This window comes from Anser anser (genome assembly GCF_964211835.1).
Source record: "Anser anser genome assembly, chromosome: 1".
NCBI classification, from domain to species: domain Eukaryota; kingdom Metazoa; phylum Chordata; class Aves; order Anseriformes; family Anatidae; genus Anser; species Anser anser.
In genome coordinates this window covers 110,334,129-110,355,154 of record NC_139720.1, presented here as the reverse complement: position 1 = coordinate 110,355,154, position 21,026 = coordinate 110,334,129, and the positions used below count along the sequence as shown (strand labels likewise).

Genomic DNA, 21,026 nt, shown 5'->3' with positions numbered 1-21,026 from the left:
TGAGTTCTACCCTGCTCCAAAAGATTTTTCATCTTCTTTAACTGAAGAGTTTAGAACATTTTGTTTTGTTTTTCAATAAAAGCATGCTGCTGCTGCTGTCCTGCTTATCAGTTTATGTGAGAATTTGAGGTTTGGCCATACAGGACAAAAGAATTTTGAAAGGTAAGGCACTAAGTTACTGGACTCAGGGACTGGGTTCTTTCTTGTGAAAGAGTTTAATAAATGTTAATATTTTATGTTTTAAATACTATTCTCCTGTTTCAGTTTGTGGAACAGGATACCGAAGAGAATGACACAGGGTCCATTACCACAGGGTGTCTGATAAAGGCATTCCATCACCATTTCCATGAGCAGCATGTCAGATGGCTCTCTTTTCAAGCCAGCAAGGTCTATATTGCCCTAGGCTTCAAGTGGAAGAGTTATGTTTTCTCCAGTATAATGGCTCCTGTCAAGTCAAGCCACACTGACAAAGCAAAACAGAAATGTGTATTTTTTGGAACCATGAGGATTAAAAGGATGCTATAGAAAAAATAGCACATTAAAAAACAGAACATAGTTATGTTTGCCTAAGCAAATATATAAGAACATACATAGCATTATAGAAGACTATCTGTTGAAGACTATCTGTTTCAACCCTAATAAGTGTAGAACAAGGACTAAGGGATCAGCAGAATAACAATTTCCTCCCTCCTAAATACAACAAGCTACAGTTCCTACCTACTGTGCTCCTCTTCATTTGCTACCCATCTTTGCTGGTTTCTGCTACCTTTTATTTCATTGTTAGTCAAGTAAATAAGTGTAGTTATTTGTAATCCAGCTTATCCACAGACTGAGATGGATAAACCACAGTCTGGCATTTGTTCGCTTTTGTTTTCTATAAATTGTTTTCCTACATAGATCTCTTTGGCAAGAAAAGTAGATTTAGTGACATTTTTCACAAAGTCAAAGTTCTCTGAAGGTCACAAGTACCAACCAAGCATCAATAATTATAACAGACACTGATAGGAGAACTTGAGGCTACTCACCCTGCATGCTGGATGCTACAGGAAAAGGTGACATTTGGCTGTTTACACTGTACATTCCTTAGGAAAAATCATTTTAGTAGGTTCATTATATGAGTGGGAGGGGAACAGAAAAAGATAATAAAAAAAAAAAAGCCCTTCCTAGCACCCCTTCAATTCTGCTCTTATCATAGGTGGTAATAGGTGGTAAATAAAGACAAACTGAGATAGCACATGATGTGTTAGGTAAACACAAGACAGAGCAGACTTTGTAAGAGAAAGTGTACAATAGAAGACAGAGCTCTTCTTTGGATACTAATGCATCCTTCACCAGCAATCTCTGAACCAATGAGACTTTCATCTACCTATCCTCAACACAAGCTTTTAAAACCTCACTCAACTTTGAATGATAGAGGCATTGTGCTCAGAATGATTCTGTTTAAAACTAAAAAAGCATTCTGCCTGGAGCAGAAACTTGAAGTTCACTGAGCTCATTGTTTCTTTAAGCAGCTTCATCTTCTTCTTGAAAATAGTTACTTAATTTTAGACTCTGACATATCTTCAGGTTTTGCTTTGTTTGCATTGAACCTAAGAGATATGTTCACATGCACTTCCTATGAAGTTTACAACACTAATGTATACTTGTATGCAGTCAACTTCATTAAAGGGGAAATAATATTCAGTATTTTCTAAATATTTTCTACCTATTTCTATTTTTATATTTGATACCATTTAAAAATTCCAGGACAAAATCTTAGGTCTAGACATTCCGCTTTGAATCAACATGCGAGAGAGCTGTAAGTCATATCCATGGATCCCTGAATCCTGAGCTGTTGTTTTTTTCTAAGGCTACAAAACTAGTTTTAGAATAATGGTAAATCTTGGCTACTGGTAATACTCCCTGACAAACTGTGGAGATTTACTTGGTTCCTGGGTTACATTGCTTTTCCTCGCACTGAGATAACAGGGTACAGAACTCTCCATCCTATTTCAGTGTTTTTCTGTTTAACCAGAGATTTGCCTGATCTGCAGAAGGAATGTGAAAAATAACAGCAACTAGGCTGTTGAGAACAAATTTTGGTTTGGTAATCTCCAGCTGGTTGCTCATCCACTTACATATCTTCCTCACCTACTGTCATCCTAAAACCAGATACTACTCACAAAAATTTAACATTGTCCCCTAAAACCATGCACGGGATAAAATTTGCAAATTAAAAAAATAAAATAAATAAAATAAAATAAAATAAGAACTGAAATTTTATTCAATTAATAGGGAAAAAAGTAGATTATTAGTCAGATGATAAACTACCTCTCCTAATACCTTTTACTTCAAGTTAACTCACTTTAACCACAGAATTTATGTCATAGGCCAGTGTTTAATGGCTAATGGAAATGAAAGTCTAGTTTAGATCAACTAATTATATTTCTGATCTTGATCCAGTCAAATCATACATCCTCAAATGCTATATCATTATTTAAGAAAGACTATTTATTACCCAGATTCTGAATTTTCATATTGAATTATGAAAAAAAAGAGTGTTTGTAGAGAGAGGGTGTTTGGAAGACAAAAATCATCACTCTTAATGGCTAAATACAAGACTTCAGCAGTTAGTGAATTTACCCAACGTTGTTACTGTTTGCTAAGCTTCACCAAGCACTACTGATTAGTTTATTAAATAAATGTTTCATTAAGGAAAGCAATAAAGCACACAAGTGCCTGTATTTTTAACCAGTGTTGTTCAAGTCTGAATGAGAGTTAGCCTTTCAGCAGATAGATGCTGCCTGCACAGACTTATAAATCACTGCCTGGTGCTCTACCAGAAACGAAACAGCATTCTGGGGACACACCTTGCTCTTAGTAGAAATAATGCTAAAGATATTCCATTATTTCCTTTTCTGTAGACAAAAGCTTGATGTGGCATAAGAGATGGCGTGAACAAGGGAAATGTCTGATTTGCAAATATTAAAAAACAGCCACCTATTTTCTCTGCTGCCTTGAGCTTTTCTGTGTGCAAAATGTAGGCAAGATTTCTCTAGCTTTTACACATGCTTACAAAAATAAAGAATGTGTTTATACCTGAAGAATAGTTCCATTCCACAGAATACGAATATACTCTATAAAGTAGAGATTATATCTACCTTAACATGGTAGGTGTAACTGAAGGGCCCATGTGATGTGTTGCTTGCTGCATCTGAATTACAGCATTCTTGCACCGTGCTTTCTGTGAGCTTCACACAGCAACACGCAGGAGTGTTTGCACATCCATCATGTGACAGAGATTGGTAGTCTGTGTGGAGAAGAAAAACAGCCTGGTAGCCCAGCCTAGGAGCTTTGTGATAAATTCTCCAATGTCACAGATAGTGGCAGAAATCTGAAACCCTGAAAGAGATAATAAAGTGGCTTGTGTGGAGATAAGTAGCAACGTAATCATAGACAACACTTTTGAAAAAGAAAGCAAGCATGTACTTTTTGTGTTAGAGTCATTAATAGTGTGAGACTAACTACCTGCCAATACCGCAGTAGACCTAATGCATGCTAATGGAGTGGTCAGGAAAAGATGTGGCACTTTGTCAGAGAAGGACAGAATTTGATATCGAAAATCCATTTTAAATATTGCATTTAGTGTTCATGCCATCCTCAGGAAAAGATTTAGCAGAAATTGCATCCCAAAACGGCAATGAAACTGATTAGAAATGTGAAAAGATTTCCATTTAAAGAAGGATAAAAGATTAAGACTTTTTGACCAGCAATGAGATAAGTACAGGGAAGCAGAACATAACCAGAAATTAAAAGCCAGGTCTGGCTAATGTGGAGTCACTGGGAGGCCTTTCATTAACTTCAGCAGAGGCTGGAGTATGCCCTCTGTCAGCTAATCCTGGTTGTACTTTTGTGATGTAGGAAAAGAGAAGGTACTAAATGAAATGCATATTTGCAGTGGCAAGGTTTTGGTAGCAGGGGGCTGCAGGGGTGGCTTCTGTGAGAAGAATCCAGCAGCTGCCCCATGTTAGGTAAGGGCCAGTTTCAGACGGCTCCAAAGGGACTCGCCACTAACCAGAGCCAAGCCAATAAGTCATGCTGTCTGTGAGAGCAGATTTAAGAAATGGGAAAAAAACTGCTGTGCCACAGCAGCTGGCACAGAGAAGAATGAGAAACACCCTGCAGCCCCCACGGTCAGCGCAGAATAAGGGCAGGAGGTGCTCCAGGCATGGAGCTGAAGTTCCCCTGCGGCCTGTGGAGAGGCCCCTGGTGGAGCAGGCTGTCCCCCTGCAGCCCACGGGTCCCACACGGAGCAGATCTCCACGCTGCAGCCCGTGGAGGAGCCCCCGGTGGAGCAGGTGGATGTGGCCTGGAGGAGGCTGCGGCCCATGGAGAGCCCCCGCAGGAGCAGGCCCCGGGCCGGAGCTGCAGCCCGTGGAGAGGAGCCCACGCAGGAGCAGGGGGCTGGGGGGAGCTGCCGCCCGTGGGGGACCCATTTGCTCCTGACGGATGGACCCTGTGGTACAGAGCCATGTGGGAGCAGTTCTTGAAGAGCTGCTGCCTGTGGGCAGCCCCCGCAGGCTCAGTTCGGGAAGGACGGCATCCCGTGGGAGGGACCCCGCGTGGAGCAGGGGCAGAGAGTGACCATGAGGGAGTGGTGGAGATGAAGTGTCAGGGACTGACCGCAGCCCCAATTCCCCATTCCCCTGTGCTGCTTGAGGGGAGGAGGTGGAAGAGGGTGGATGGGAGGAAGGTGTTTTTAGTTAGCTTTCTCTGTTTCTCACTTTTCTAGCTTGTTAGTAATAGGCAATAGATTTCTCTAATCTCCCTATGCTGAGTCTGTTTTGCCCATCACGATAACTGTTGAGTGATCTCCCTGTCCTTATCTCAATCCTTGAGACCTTTTCATCGTGTTTTTCTCCCCTTTCCCTTTGAGGTGAGGGAGTGAGAGAGTGGCTGTGGTGGAGCTCGGTTGCCCATCTGAGTAAAACCACCACAACAATGAAATCATATTTGCTGTCTGATGTACATTGACTAATTGTCTGGTCCTTGAAACAAGGAACCTGCAGGAAAACAAGGGTGATAGCTATTCTTCTGATAGGTACCAAAGTGTATGCAGGCATCAACCATGACTGAGAACTAATCACTCAAATCTTGCAGAGCAAGGAGGAGGAGCTCAGAGGTGGCTAATAAACAGAAGTTGAGACCACGCCTCAATGGTGTTACAGGATAACATGGGGTAGAGCTCAACAGGAGTGTTTCTGGCCTCCCCTTGTTTCAGAAACAAGAAGTTTGGCCAAATCAACAGCTCTGCTGCTGCCACAGGGAATGTCCAGGCATTTCTGGAGGTGCTGAGGAGCTGCATAGCTGGTTACATGCTGGAAAACATCTAGAGGACTTGTCATTCCTCATGCTTAGCCAGCTTCAACAAGAAACATCTTCAGCATGTGTAAACGATATGCTGGTGAGTGTTCTGAAGTGATTTCTCTAGAGGTAGTCTAGAGGTAAAGAAGTCTAAACGCTTGCCTTAAGCATGTGACTTTTTCTCTATTAAGTTTCCTCTAGTGCTCTACGTGTGATAATTACTGTTTCTAAACTGCTAATTAAGCTTCTGGAGACTGAAATGCCTGATTATAGTGAGTTTCAAAACACTAGTGCACTGGGAGTGAGATTTTCTCCTTGAATTGTGCCTGAAGATTAACACTTCAGGGCTTGTACACATCATTTTATCAATCCTACATGCTATCCAAAACCGTCTTCCAAAAAAACATTTCTGATAAAAAAATGATTTTGTCATCACGTGTTGCTGAGTTTTGTAAGAAGTATCGTCATGGCTAGGGCCTTAGTTCTCATCTTTTGCTGTTCTTTGCTGTGAATCTGCCTTCCTTTAAAATCTCCTTCTGAGCACATGAAATGGCTTTTGAGCACATGAAACGTTTTTTTCCCCTTGCCTTATCCAAGCTGAAACAGAAGATACCGCCTTGGCATCGTGCTTCCTCTTCTCAGCCTTCTCGTAATTTGGGCTGGGGAGCATTAGAGAGGCTCAAATGCTGACATAAAAAAGCGGCAACTGCAGAAAGTCCATAAGCTTATTATGTGCAAATCAGTACTGAAATCAAGCATGCTATGCTGGTCTATAAGCATTGGGCAATTTTACCCAGCATTTTTGGGTAACAGTGAAATGCGACTTGCTGTGAGATCTGTGAAGGGGAGGGGGTTACAAGGGAAGGAACCAAGAAATAACTGAAATTTCCTTTTATTCATTTAATTTAGGCTGTTACATAACTAAGGCATACACACTGCAGAGTAGTTAAAAACATAAAAAGTTGTTTCTCTTTGTTGATGATTAGATTCTGGCATATATTTTAAAGGAATAGCTGTGTGCTGATAAACAAAACAACTGGCATTCAAGTGATTTGACTTGGTGCTTTGGGGTTTGCTTTTTGTTGCCGCAGTAGAATAGCAAAATCCTTTAAAAAAATGTCACTGTATGTTTTTGTGTCAGCCCTCCCTTCTAAGCTGCCAACAGCAGGAAGCCCTTTATGAGCAGAAACACCTGTGGATTTTTCTCATTTTTGCGTGCATACTTCAGTGCTTCGAAGTGCATTCCTTGACTTGTAACTCTTTACACAAGGTCAGAGCTGGCCCTATTGTTTTGTGAGAACATAGGGAAAACATTCTGGCCTCTGGGCCCTGTCGATGGGAACTCTGGCACAGGGCTAATTGCCACAGCATTTGAACAGTTATCAAAAATCTCCCTTGAAAAATACTTTAGAGAGTATGGTTCCAGCCGGGTCACGGAACAACTTTAACAGTGGACAACACAGACAGGTTGGCTCAGGGGGTTTTGCAGGCTGCTGGCCGTGCTGTACCCTCTCTGTGCCAGCTCAGCAAGGGCCGTGTTCCCATGGGGCAACAGGGAACCTCGCCACGCTTGGAGAGGTCCCATTTTGCTGTTGGAGAGGTCCCATTTTGTTGTCGCTTGTGTAGATGGTACCCCATGTTCACCAGGAGGTGCCATGCTTTGATGCCACTCTCGTGGTTACAAACAGGGCATGGTTTTAACCCCAGAGGAGAGAAAGGAAGAAACATAACAACTCGGAAACTGTGCTTGCTGAAGGAAGAAGGAAAACAAGCACGGCCGTCCAAACCCCGTTGGGGGAATGCACATTAAAGATGCTGCTCCCAGCTCGATCCGGCCCCAAGGCAGGAGGCGAAACTCTGCGAAATCTTTGGGAAAGGGGAATGCACCTGCCCCTGGGACACCCGTCGGCGTGTGCAGGGGGACGGTGCGAGAAGCCCTCCCTCAGCGCAGGGGGCCGAGGGGCTCCGCCGAAGGAGCTCCCCCCTTCCCTCCTCACACCCCCGACGGCCGCAGGGCCCGGGGCGGACAAAGGCGGGGAAGGGCCAGGGGCCGGGCCGCGACGGGGCGGCCCCGCCGCCGCCACACACGGCGCCGCCGGCCCTGCCCGAGGGAGGCCCCGGCTCGGCGGGGGGCAGCGGGCCCGGCCCGGCCCGGCCCCGACGGCGCCGCCCGCCCCCGGCCTCGGCCCCGGCCCGCCTCCGCCTCCACGACGGGGCGGGCGGTGGCGGCTCCGCACCCGCTGCCGGCATGGAGGCAGCGGGGCGGCGCGGGCGGGCTCGGGGGGCGCTGCTGCCCTCCCTCCTCCTTCTCCTCCTCCTCCTCCTCCTCCTCGCAGGTCAGCGGGACAGCGGGCGGCCGTGTGCGGAGCGGCGGGGCTGGGCGCTGCGGGGCGGGCTCGGGCTAAAAGCAGAATTTCCCGGAGGTTTTTCTTTGTGTCGCAGGGGGTTGGGGGTGTGCGGAGGGGGCTGCGCCCCAAAAAGCACCGCCGCGAGGGGGCAGCGCCAGCCCCGGGACGGCTGGAGCCCGGCCGGGGGCTGCTGGTGCTGGGGGAGGCGCTGCGGGGCAGGAGCCTGACCCCTCTCGGCGGGCTGGCCTTCAGGCAGGGGGTCGGCTGTGCCATGCTGTCGTGCACATGCCTTCCTCCAAAAAGGGGTAATCGCACACATTTAGGCTGCAGGTGTGCAGCCGCACGAACCCTCGCCTACCCTTACCTTGGTGCTTGTTCTTACGGGACCAAGCCTGAGCAGGTTCAGGGAGCTGACCTGTTGAAACGTAACCAACAAAATTAAGGTGATGAGCTTTAGGATGGACCAGCAGCATGAGCAGCTGGCCACACGTTCACACGCAGGGGAGCCTCAGAGCAAGGTGGGGGCTTGCAGCCGGGGATGGGGCAGGGATGGTGGAGGAGGAAGCAGCTGAGATGAGGTGGGTTTGCCTGGGTCCCAGCAAGCGGGGCCAGTGCAGGTGAGAGGTAGGAGTGGGAGTAAAACCTGCAGGGAGAGAGAGAACCCCCCAGAGAGGTCTGCTGCCTGGGGAAGAGGAGCCACAGCTGGTCAGGAATGCAGAAGCATGGTTAGCTGTCTTCGTGTCTAGGTCTCTGCTGTGGCAGCGAGCGTGTGACCAAAAAGGTGAGGCTGTGTGGGGCCGAGGCTCCGTTTGTGGTCGTAAGGGCTACAGGTGAGCTCCTGGCAGTCAGCAGGGAGAGCCCAGGATGAGACACAAGAAATATGGGACCCATGTGGGTGCTTTTGCAGGACAGTGACAGCACACAGAGGCTGTACTGTAACATTTACCTGGGGGGACCTGGCCTGGGGCTTCCAAAACACAGAGGAACAATAGCTGTGCTGCAAACAAGGGATCGATAGCTTCAAAAGAGCTCCTCAGTACAATAAAAGAACGTGTTCTTCCACACTTCTCACTTGTAAAGAGCTCCCTTATTGTTATTTTGCTGTTGGAGTTGCTCACCAGTCCTGAGGAGCATCGCTGCTGAAGCCATTCCTGGCGCCTGCTAGGCAGAAGAGCCCTTGGGGCAGCAGGCAGGGCAGTGCCAGGCAGGGCCGTGCTGTGCAGTGCTGGCCGGGGCCCAGCTGCAGCCAGAGCCGGATCTGGAGGTGGCACAGAGCGAGGGCAGCGCTGCCAGCTGGCCAGGGCAGCTCTGAGCTCCAAACCCTGGTGGGCTGCACCAGGCAGGGGTTCCGGGGGGCAGCCAGCTTGCAGACAGCTTCATTCTCCTCTCCCTCCGCCTGACAGCACGGCACAGGAGGCAGCCTGGCCTCAAGGTTTTAATCTGGACTCTTTGTTGAAGCATAAAAAAGATCATCCGCGGTGACTTGACATTTTGAGATGCTCTTTTTTATTTTAAGTGATTAAATATGAGAAGGAACTGATACAGCCAGCTACAAAGTACCTGTACACAAAGCACCTAAATCAGAACTTCTTACTGAAATTTTGAATGAGTGGGAATTGGCTGCCATTTGGATTACAGGGTCAGGTCAAGCCTCAAGTGAAGTCCTGTGATTGTATAAAACTGGTAGATTGCGTTTTCTTTAAAGCTGTGCTGTACAGATTTTTGTTGTTGCTGCTGTTTGACCGCATGAATGTTATTTTTATTCAGCAGAAGATTGTCTGGCTCAGTGTGATAATGACTGCAAGGCTTACTGCTGTGATGGGACTACTCCCTACTGCTGTTCATATTATGCCTACATTGGGAATGTCCTTTCGTAAGTATATTTGCTCTTCAGAAAAGCTGATGTGCTGTGTTCATGGACTTGATGTAAACTCAGGTTGCTGGAAACTATGTTTTGGCAAGAAACAGTGGCAGGGTTTGGGTTCTTGGGGTTTTAGTTCTTTTTTTTCCTTGCTAGTAACAAATATTGTTATTTCTGTAAAGTCTCACATTGCATACCTTTTTGAAGCATGGTTATACCTAAAAAGCTTGCTAAAATTGAGGGTTACATCCTTAGCTTGTGTACATTGGTAGAGCCTTTCGAAGCAAGCTGTAGAGATGCTGAGAACTTTATTTCAGGCTCTTCAAGTGAAGAGGACTGTGAACAGAAAGCTTGTATTTTTTTGTTGAAATGCATTGTTACAATACCTGAGTCAGGCCACTATTCAAATGACTTGGATTTGAGATCCTTTTTGCTTTGGGTACTTTTTTCTTTTCTTTGTACTGACTTGTTTGTTTTCATTAAATGGCGTTTTGGCTTTTGGTGGAATTTATTGAATGGATTCTAGGTGAGGGTAATCTGACCCTTTAATACTGTGGTACAAGTAGCACCTCTCACAGTGCTTAAAAAAAACCACAGCAGGTGAAATAGAATGGGTATGAATATTTACTATCTAGAGAAAAGTACAGTGGTGAACTGTTGATAAAAAACACGGTCTCCAGTTCAAGTGTTAGCTCTGTATTGATGAGGAAGAAGAGGAGCCTGCACACTAGCAGACTTGACTCCAGGCTCTGGGCTTCATTTAAGTGACAACTCATAAGAATTACATTTGTGCGTGTGGATAAACCTAAACAAAACATAAAATGTTCTAAAGGTAGGGCATCTTAAATGGTGTTTTGTCAACCCCATCAAGTACTTTCCTTAATCTTTAGCGTGCAGTCTGTGATGTGGTTTTGGTTTGTATTCTTGGCTAAAACCAGGGAAGGAAGATGAGGCGTGTCATATGAACTGCCCAGTGCTTAAGGAGGAGTGAGTGTGAAGGTGGTAGTTGCCTTTTCTAAAAAGATTCTTCTGTTGCAGGTTTTGTTTTAGCTAAGGTACCTGGGAATGTGTTAGTGTTCCCTTCAGCGTACTATACAGCACTTTGAAGGAGTAGGCGTAGTGACGGCATTTTAATACAGAATTGATCCACAGCATTTATACCAGATCAGAACAGTTCTTGGTTTAAGGTAAATGAAATGGTGATAGAGCGCCAGAATACTTCATTCCTCTGGGAATAAGAAGGCATGCATTCAAGACTGATTACTGTTGGAGAATGACAAGTGATTTTGTTTTCCTCTCACTTAGGGAATGTCTGCTTTGATATTTTTTTTCTTTTCTCGTTCCAAGATTGCTTTCCTATTTAAATGCATGGAAGGAGGTACTGCTTTTGAATAACTGATTCCAGCTCGTGTGCAGTTAGGAATGATGGACTCAGTAGCATAGGATATTGCATTGTACAGAGGCTTCCCATAGAGCAGCAAAGCAAGTGGATTTCGTCTCCCACTTCCACATGAACATCATTGGCATTGGTGTAGCCTGGTGTCAGAGCAGTGCTGTGGAAAGGATCGGCCAGGGGATTCTTTAGAGCTGTTGCTGAAATGTTCAAACCACGGCCTTAATACCAGGTTCACACTTTGTCTTTTGTATGCTTATTTAACCAAGGTAAACAGCTATTGAATTAGAGCTGAAGTGGGAGTGACACTGGCATGTTGGAAAGGTTTGGGTGTATCTGGATGATTTTGAACACCGGAGTGGCTCTTACAAATGCTGTTTGTCGCAGCATGACTTGAAGGAGACATTTGATTCTTCTGATTTTTTTTTTATGGTTAAGTACTCCAATTCATAAACTCAAAGACCAATGAAGAGCCATTATACTCCTCTGACCTGACATTTTGAATGACTGAGCCACAGTTTTTTCCCTGAAATCTGTGTGGGGTGTGCCTTCTACAAACACGTATAATATCGTTCTGAAAACTTCAGCCATTAATGAGTTCACCGTCTGCCCTGGTAAACTTTTCTGTAGTTCATTTACTAATGTTGCTGGAAAATTTTGCTGGGAAATGAAGGCTGAAATTCCTGATGTCAGCTCTTAACTTATCTGTGAGTTTGAAATGTGGTCCTAAATAGTCGTCATGACAGCCTTCAACCTTATCGGTAAGTTGGGTGAACTCTGTCAGCCTCATAATATGTAAGATTTGCTTTGTTTTGCGTTGCCTTGCCCAGGGGTCAATTCTTTGGCCTTCCTTTGAGCACCCTCTAGTATTTTCGCTTCCTTCTGAAAATGTGTCTATCAGAGCTGAGCACAAGGTTTTGACAGAAGCCTTACTAAGATTATTTTTTTTCTATATCTGAGTATCTAGGTTTGGGTACATATTTTGAAGCACTTGTCTATAATGATCATCACTGAAGACATAAGTGAACGTAGCAGTTTGTTCCAGGTCTAAGTCCTTAAGTCACTGTCCTCAAAACATGTCTGCTACTTTAAGCTTACAGGTTGTTCTTTGCTAGGGGTAGCAGCTTTAGTTTAATTACAGAAGAGTGACTTCAGATTGCAACTTCAGCTATGCTCCGTAACAATAACCATCGCTTTTCATTATTTGGCACTATACCGGGCTTTGTTTTATGTGACAGCATATCCCACAAAAGTTTCATGTTGCCTCACCCCCAAAGGACAAACCTGTGAAATTACACTGTGAGATTCTGTGGAATCTGGAAATCACCACTAGTGACCTTTCTGCTTATGTCTTTCTGTGAACAGCTGTGTGTTGAAATCTTTCAAAGAACCGTTTTTAATCCAAAAACATATGTGCCCTGATAGTTCCACATAACGATGTCCTTACAGTATCCTTGTTTTCTTGTATCATCATTCTTGATCTTACTGCCTGCACCAAACACCAAGCGGACTTGATCTGCTTGGCTGCTTTTAGAAGTGCCTTTTTACTGCCTCAACCACTGTTAGTAGTCCTTAGTGTTTTATTGGCTCCTCTGCTTCTTTAGAGGTTCCCTATGCTTCTTCATTTGTTTACCACTCATTTTTCTCCTCTCTCCATTCTTCATACACTGGCATGTCTTTCTGAGGTTTCTGTTCTTTATCTTCTGCGGGATGTTTTTTTCACAAGCATAACTCTCCCTTGCAGTTTAGGAAAAGCCTTTCAGCGTGTGGTAGGTTCCTTTTAAACAGCTCAGTGTTTTGCTTTATGTCTCTCACTGTTCTCTTTCTAGACCCATATGCCAACGATTGTGCAAACAGAATATAAACTCCAGGCAATAATGCACATCCTAATTTTAAAACAGAGTCACTGTGACTAGATCATGATCGTTGATACTTAGGCAGCTTTTAGCTTTTCGGTGATTAATTAAGTCTCTTCACTCATTAAAATGAGATTCAACTTTGAGATATTCCGTGTAGGGTTCTAGAGTTTTCTATTTTAAGAAGTCGTCATCTTTTTAGGACACTGGGGAATTTTTTTTCTTTAGTCAGATGAGGTTTTCAGCAAACATCCTCCAGGCTGTGTGCATCTGTGATTAGCCTGTTTTTCTTTCTGCATATGAAAAACAGATGCAGAGTTATCAGCTCACTCTAGTATTAGGACTTCGGGGATTTTAAGAGGTGTTCCCATAACACCCTCCTTAGCTGGACCACAGGTATAATCTGTAAGTATTCAAGGTCTGTGACTGAGTCACTTGTAATCCCATGAGCATCTCTAATGTAAAATAACACATCCTTCTTCCTCCTTCTCCCCCTGCTTTTCATGATACCCTTTCAGAGCAAATTGTTACAGCATTAATGTTCCAGCTATATTTCCCTTCCCACTAGTTTTCAGTAGTTACAGCCTGTCATTATTTCCTCTGATGCATGTGCATTTCCTCCTGTTTATCCACTAGCCATCTAGTGCTCAATAGTTGGCCCTTCTAAAAATGTTTTTTTCTTGGACAAATTGTAGATTTATGTTTGGACTTGTGCAAGGTGATGGAGCTGTCTCTATGCAATGAATGAAAAGATGCAGGGATGCTTGAGTGGTCAGACTGATCTTCGTGATCAGCTTTTCACTCCTTACCAAAAGGCAGGGTGGAGGCACCCTTTCCAGCCTTCAGCACCATCCCAGCCCTTTGAGGCAAGAAACTCAAATTCCTCTCCTCCTCAGAATCAAGTTTCTATGCCTGTTGAATCAATGGTGACTGACCTTTTATCAGTTTCCCTGTGTTGTGTCTACTTCTGCAACTTGCTGCCTGGCTAGGGACTGAGAGGACTGCAGTTGTGTTTTCTCTGTGACAGATGCTCCAGGTTTGCCCCCAGCAAAAGTATTTTCATAACCAACCAACGAGCAGCGTTTTGCCTTCTGTCACTCAGGGGAGTTGGAGACATCTGGTTACTGCCTTCAGCTCCAGCCTCAAACCCCTGTGCTCCTCAGAGGCTCCAAATTTGCATCTGTGAATGTTTCGGCCAGTGCTCTATATATTTTCTTCTAAGGCCCCAAGTTGCCTGGTCCACTTGCTTGGCCTGGTGGCTGCTGGGTTTTCTGTGGGCTAATTTCATGCTTAATTTTCTCACCACCTTGTGCCTTGTGTTTATGGTGGCTCACATGTGGCTTTGGAGCCGCAGGTCCCTGGAAGGAGATGTCAGCAGTTGCATGCTGACAGGACATGCTCTGGATGCTGCTTTGCCCTTTCACCCTTGCCAGCAGCCATCAGTTGGTGTGGGATAGTCCCAGCCTCCAGGTGAACGATGAGGCAGAGAGGACAAATAAACCAGCTCTTATTTCAGATGAATGTTGCTGGGCCAGTTGGATATTTGGTGGAAATGAAGGGACTTACACCCAGATTTGGCCCACAGTATTTAGGAAAACTCATTGCTAAAATATTCAGCCTTAGTGATTAGGCCATAGTTTCCTGGGTAAGTCTTGAAAGGGAACGAACTGGAATATTGGCTAAAATGGAAGAAGGAAGTTAAGATGCAGTGGTGCTGCACTAAGTCACAAAGTATATGAAGTTTCCTGGTAAATGTCTTCACAATGACTTACTCTAAGGGATCTTTTTTTTTAAAAAAAGTGGTTCTAAGGACTTTGAAAATAACTGGGGGGAAAAGTAAATAAAAACTTTAGGGAACTGTGATCTCATTACAGGTAGTGGATGGCAATTTGTAAGAGAGTAGGTGGAACAAGTCTTACCAGAGATAATGAGGAAGCAGCAGCCTATTCAGTGACTGCTGAAACAGGTGCTATTTACGTGAACTTAAATGTATGTTGGAAAGCATGAGTTTTTTGCATGTTTTTTTTTTGTTTTGTTTTAAGTCCAGGAGCTGCACAATGTGGCCAGGAAGGAAGGAAGGCAGACAGGGAGAATGGGAGGAAAAGAGGCAGAGAATATATTTAGCATAAAAGTCACATGCAGGCGTCAGCCTGTAAAACTGAAGAAAAAGGCGTGCGTAGTGTATGTCAGTGTGGCATTTGACATGAAGTACTTCATATCCAGTAGTACTACGAGAAGTGCAGATGACCTCAGAGAATACCAGTTTTGTTTGTGGAAGAAAGAATGTCCCTTAAGCTGATTCACTTAATATGGTAGTTTGAGATGGAGAGTGGGTATGGAAGAGGAGTGCACTGAAGGGCAGAATTAACATTTTAAGAATTAGGCATATAGAGATGTGGCCTCTGGGCTTCATAGTGAATAATAAAATAAAATATAAAAAAAAATCAGGAAGCTTAGCATTCACTGTATATTCCAAATAATTAAAATTAGATATTTTCAGGCATCCCACAGTAAATATGTGAAGCAACATATGGGTTGGGGATGGTTCTGTGTCTGCACTTCAGCTGTTTGGTACTCTGCTTAAAATAAAACTGGGTTCCTCTTTGTCACTGCAATGTTCAGAATTTTCCACGATCGGAGCATTTTTGGACAATATGTAAAATTGCAGTTCACCTGACAATTACCGTGGCATGCCTCTGGCTCTGTGACTTCTGATGCAACGCCGGAAGGAGAGACAAAGGCCTGTTTCAGTAACTATTTTTTCCATTTGGCTTGACTTGTGGCTTCTGGTCGGGAGGGCCTCCCTGAATGAGCATACGGAGTGCAGTTTGAACCTCGAGGTGACGTGGGCAGAGCCTGAGGACACTTGTGTTGAGCGCTGGGGGCTGGCTGTAAACACGTCATCAGTAAAGGCAAGGCTCCCGTGATTGGACTAAAACTATTTCCCTTTCATTCTGTGTAAGAGGAGGATAGCAGTTCAGCCCTTTAATCCCTGTCTTCAACATCTGCAGTACCTGGGGAAGCGTGCTATTCATGCTTCAGCTTGGGAAAGCCTCCTCAAGAGAAGCATCCAGCTTGCTCTGTGCAGGGGGTTGATTAACTACAGCTTAGAGAAAGACCTAGGACCACGTTTTCATTGTAAGATCTGCCGGAGAGGGAGCTGATATTTGAAATGTGACCTTTGCTAAGCAATTGAACTTCCAGTTGTTTTTTGTTCCATGCCTATTGTTCCAGCTCATATCCTTCAGTGGAGAATGTGCGATCAGATTTACGACCAGAGCAGTATCTGCTCTCGACGACGGATGCAGAGGAAACCCTTGTCAGCACCAGAATTAAAACGTAGGGCGTCTCTTCTTTAGCCCTTTGTGTTTTTATTTCTGACCCTGTGTTGCAGCTCAAAATGGAAAAAAAAAAAAAATCTTTTACTTGCCAAACAGAAACTCTCAAAAGATAGCTCCCACTTCAAGTTTCCCACCTCTTTTTCTTTTCTTTTTTTTTTCCTTTTTTTTTTTTTTTTGCACAGGGCATCTGACTAACTGTTTTGAAATGTTTAAGGCCAGTGGGACTGGGACTGGATTCTTTTGGCTGTTTGTTTTCAGAAGTTTAGTTGTTGTCATTTATTTATTTATTTATTTATTATTTAGTAAATAGCTGTAAGAACCAGAATACCTTTTTAATGAAAACTGGAGGCCTTTGTAAACATGAAAGATCTGCTGTTCATGAGAAAAAAGGCTAGCATGGTTGTGTGAAGCCCTGAGTTCTTGACATCTCTGTGGATCATCTGTTTTTCATCATTTGGAAGATTGCTAGAATTTGGCCCGCAAATGGATGCATTAAGGTATAAATCACTGAAATGTTGCCTGTGGCTTACAGAAAACTCACTGGAGGGGGGGGGGGGACACACATAAACATTCTTAAGGAATTCAGTGCAATTAACTTGCCTTTACTGCGCTGTTTGCTTTTAAAAGATTTATTCAGTGAAAAGGTGAGATAATTTGGTATTTATCACTTGCAATTGTCTGTTTTGGAAGCTTGTAGGATTTTCCCATAAGGTTCGTTCATGTAAAAGATGAATTCTTTCTTAACACTTATTAAAACTGGCGTAAAGACTGGGCCTGGGGATTCTGTTGATCACAAGCACCCTGTCCTTTCTTATAAGAATTTTATATATAAAATATATACATAAATATATATATATAATATATATATATAAAAAATAAGAACTTTACCTTCTGTCTGTTATTTTGTACCCCTCCCCTTTTTTTCCTTTTTCCAGTGGGGGAAAGGTACAGCCCTGAATTTGATACGAAGCTGTAACTTTGTTAAGCCATCTGTACATCCAGAGCTTTCAAGATAATTCAGATAGACTGCTAGGCACCAGTTCAGCAACTAGTTAAACGCACGTGTAACTTCAAGGCAGCGAGTAGATGCAGTGTATCATTCACCCTGTTGAAATCAATAAGCTAATTACTTCAGTGGGGATTTCATACACTGGCTGTAATGGGACAAGTTGTAAGCTCAAGTACGTTGTTGAATCCAGCTGTTACAAAAAAGACATTTTTCTTTCTTTTTTTTCCATCACCACGGTACCTTCCATGCTCTCTGCCACTTCGTGCTCCCTTGCTCCCACTTCAAGTGGAGGGATGTCAGGAGATACACAGGACAAACCCCACCTCCCTGCACTAGCTCCCTGCATTTCTCAGATAAATACATGCCTTCCCTACCCTTGGCTGGAGAATTTCTGTTTTATTGGCTAATTCTGAGATTTCACTGAACTCGCAGGATTCTCAGGGGATTGGTCTGATGAATTTTGTACTGGTTCCTCTGGAGTAAGTAATATCAGACTGACTCAGGCTAGGGTTATTAATGAAGATACTTCTGGGTCAAAAGCTGTGCAAGAGGGCCATTTGATGCTGTGCACACTGTAATTGCAGCCAGTCCAAATAACAGCTGTAGCACTGGTTCAATATTTGAACAATATTGTCCTAGAAAGACAAACTCTCTAATCTTACATGTGCCTCTTTAAGGGACAGAAAGAAAGTTTGGAGTATATAAGTGAGTTATTAAAAATTAAAGGAAATGAACTATTAATTCACGGGGCAGCCACAAGTTCCTTTGAGATTTATAACCACCACGTAGATGGAAATTCCACAGTTAATATGATCTTTAGAAATTCAGTAAAGGTTTCTTAATAATTTTTCTCTATTAAAAAATAATAAAAAAAAGTGGTGACATTTACTTCTGGAATAACTTGTGCTATCATAAAATCCTTTTTTTTTCTGTAAAAAAATCTTTTTTTTTTTTCTGATTTATTTTTGTAAAATACAAGATTTGTCCTGGGTCTTACTCTATATGTGAATGTTTAGTATGGGATGGCAAGGTAGTAATACCGCACACTGGGCAGGCATGTTCCATCATCCTATCTCCCTCTGTTGGCTCATCCACACAGATAAGAGGTTTTTACTGCTATCATTAAATGAAGTTATTCCTTTTGCTCTCAAGGGAGGCTTGGTTTAATGCTGAATGTTCCAGCTTCTCTTTCTTTATTGAGGACCATGGTACAGTTTGTGACAAGCACTAGAGGAACTAAGGATCTACCGCTATTGTTGAAACATCTGTTCATGAGCCAAGATGCAGAGAACCTTATTTTTGGATACCTTGTGGACTTCCTACACTGCTTTTGAAACATAAAGGGACTGTATAAACTCTCTGTATTCCAGTCCTTCTTACAGACCATAGTCAAGATGATCTAATGAAGGCATAGTCTGGGTACTGCTGACCTGCAGATATTTCCAGCTGCTAAGCAGCCCATAGGGCCGCTTAGTGTTAGTAAACTAGGAATAGCATATAAAATGCAGTCCCAAATGTATGTGCTGATGCTATCCCATTAACTGCAGTTTTGACTGTGACTCCCTAGTACTGCTTGATTCTGTGCTGCCTGTGCATTTGAGTTTTTTGTTCCAGCAGTGGGGTGAGAGAGGACCTGGAGTTAAGTAGTGCCCTTTCCTTCCCTCTCTTCACCTCCGGTGCTCCCTGCTCCTCCCCAGTAAAAGGAACAGAATAGATACAGTCGTTTGGGGCAGCAGGAATACAGTTAGCTTTGGAGAGTGGTGGGTCCTGCCATGGAAGGGGAGGTACCAGCTTCACCGGTGGGTATCACAGTATCACAGTATCACAGATTTCTAGGTTGGAAGAGACCTCAAGATCATCGAGTCCAACCTCCGACCTAACACTAAGTACTCCACTAAACCGTATCGCTAAGCTCTACATCTAAACATCTTTTAAAGACCTCCAGGGATGGTGACTCCACCACCTCCCTGGGCAGCCCGTTCCAATGCTTAATAACCCTTTCGGTAAAGAAGTACTTCCTAACATCCAACCTAAACCTCCCCTGTCGCAACTTTCGCCCATTCCCCCTCGTCCTGTCACCAGGCACGTAGGAGAACAGACCAACCCCCACCTCTTTACAGCCTCCTTTAAGGTAACTGTAGAGAGCGATAAGGTCTCCCCTGAGCCTCCTCTTCTCCAGGCTGAACAACCCCAGCTCCTTCAGCCACTCCTCGTAAGACTTGTTCTCCAGACCCCTCACCAGCTTGGTCGCCCTTCTCTGGACTTGCTCGAGCACGTCCATGTCCTTCCTGTAGCGAGGGGCCCAAAACTGAACACAGTACTCGAGGTGCGGCCTCACCAGAGCCGAGTACAGGGGCACAATCACTTCCCTAGCCCTGCTGGCCACACTGCTTCTTATGCAGGCCAGGATGCTGTTGGCCTTCTTGGCCACCTGGGCACACTGCTGGCTCATATTCAGCCGACTATCAACCAATACTCCCAGGTCCCTCTCGGCCAGGCAGCTTTCCAGCCACTCATCTCCCAGCCTGTAGCTCTGCTTGGGGTTGTTGCGCCCCAGGTGCAGGACCCGGCACTTGGCCTTGTTGAACTTCATACAGTTGACCTCAGCCCATCGCTCCAGCCTATCCAGATCCTCCTGCAGAGCCTTCCTGCCCTCGAGCAGATCGACACACGCACTTAGCTTGGTGTCATCTGCAAACTTACTGAGGGTGCACTGGACGCCCTCATCCAGATCATCGATAAAGATATTAAAGAGGACCGGCCCCAGTACCGAGCCCTGGGGGACTCCACTAGTGACCGGCCTCCAACCAGATTTGACTCCATTCACCACAACTCTCTGGGCCCGGCTATCCAGCCAGTTTCTAACCCAGCAAAGCGTACGCCAGTCCAAGCCCCGAGCAGCCAGTTTCTTGAGGAGAATGTTGTGGGGAACGGTGTCAAAAGCCTTACTGAGGTCAAGGTAAACCACATCCACAGCCTTTCCCTCATCCACCAAGTGCGTCACTTGGTCGTAGAAGGAGATCAGGTTCGTCAAGCAGGACCTGCCTTTCATAAACCCATGCTGACTGGGCCTGATCGCCTGCTTGCCCTTACAAGTGCCCCGTGATGACCCTCAAGATAATCTGCTCCATGAGCTTTCTTGGCACTGAGGTCAAACTGACAGGCCTATAGTTCCCCGGGTCTGCCCTGCGGCCCTTCTTATAGATGGGCGTCACATTGGCTAGCCGCCAGTCAACTGGGACCTCCCCCGATAGCCAGGACCGCCGATAAATGATGGAAAGTGGCTCGGCCAGCTCCTCCGCCAGTTCTTTCAGTACCCTCGGGTGCATCCCATCCGGCCCCATCGACTTGCGCACATCCAAGCTCCGTAGCAGGTCGCCAACCATTTCCTCATGGATAGCGAAGGCCACGTCCTGCTCCCCGTCCCCTTCCACCAGCTCAAGGCACTGGGTATCCAGAGAACAACCGGTATTGCCGCTAAAGACTGAGGCAAAACTGAGGTATCTTGCACTCCAGAAGACAAAGACCCCCAGGAGCAGATTGCAAGCCTGTGGTTAACACCAACTGGGGAGAACAGGAAGGTTAGCAAGAGAGGACAGGGGATTGCAACTGCTGTCTGTTTTTTACATTATACGTGTTTATATATATATACACAATTATTATAGAATCATTTTGGTTGGAAAAGACCTCTAAGATATCTGGTCCAACTGTTAACCTAGCACTGCTAAATCCACCAAAAAACCATGTCCCTAAGCTCTACATCTACACGTTTTTTGAAGACCTACTGGTGTGGTGGCTCAACTACTTCCCTATGCAACCTGTTCCAGCTTTCCTCTTTTCCAGCAACATTAAAACCATCTAGAGAAGCTGCTGGC

The 21,026-nt window shown here is 44.7% G+C and overlaps 1 protein-coding gene across 3 annotated transcripts in view; it reads left to right on the top strand.

The window, feature by feature from the left end:
* Positions 1–5,409: 5,409 nt before the first annotated feature.
* The window catches only part of CYYR1 (cysteine and tyrosine rich 1), a 60,384-nt gene continuing 44,767 nt past the window's right edge, over positions 5,410–21,026 (top strand). The window contains exons 1-2 of one of the 3 annotated variants that reach the window (XM_083795379.1): positions 5,410–5,443; positions 9,459–9,564. In XM_083795379.1, coding sequence (XP_083651505.1) covers positions 5,425–5,443; positions 9,459–9,564 — 125 coding nt within the window. In that variant the 5' untranslated portion in view covers positions 5,410–5,424. Of the gene's footprint in view, positions 5,444–7,486; positions 7,680–9,458; positions 9,565–21,026 lie in introns of those variants that run through there. The other 2 variants (XM_083795378.1, XM_083795377.1) reach the window with 2 other exon arrangements.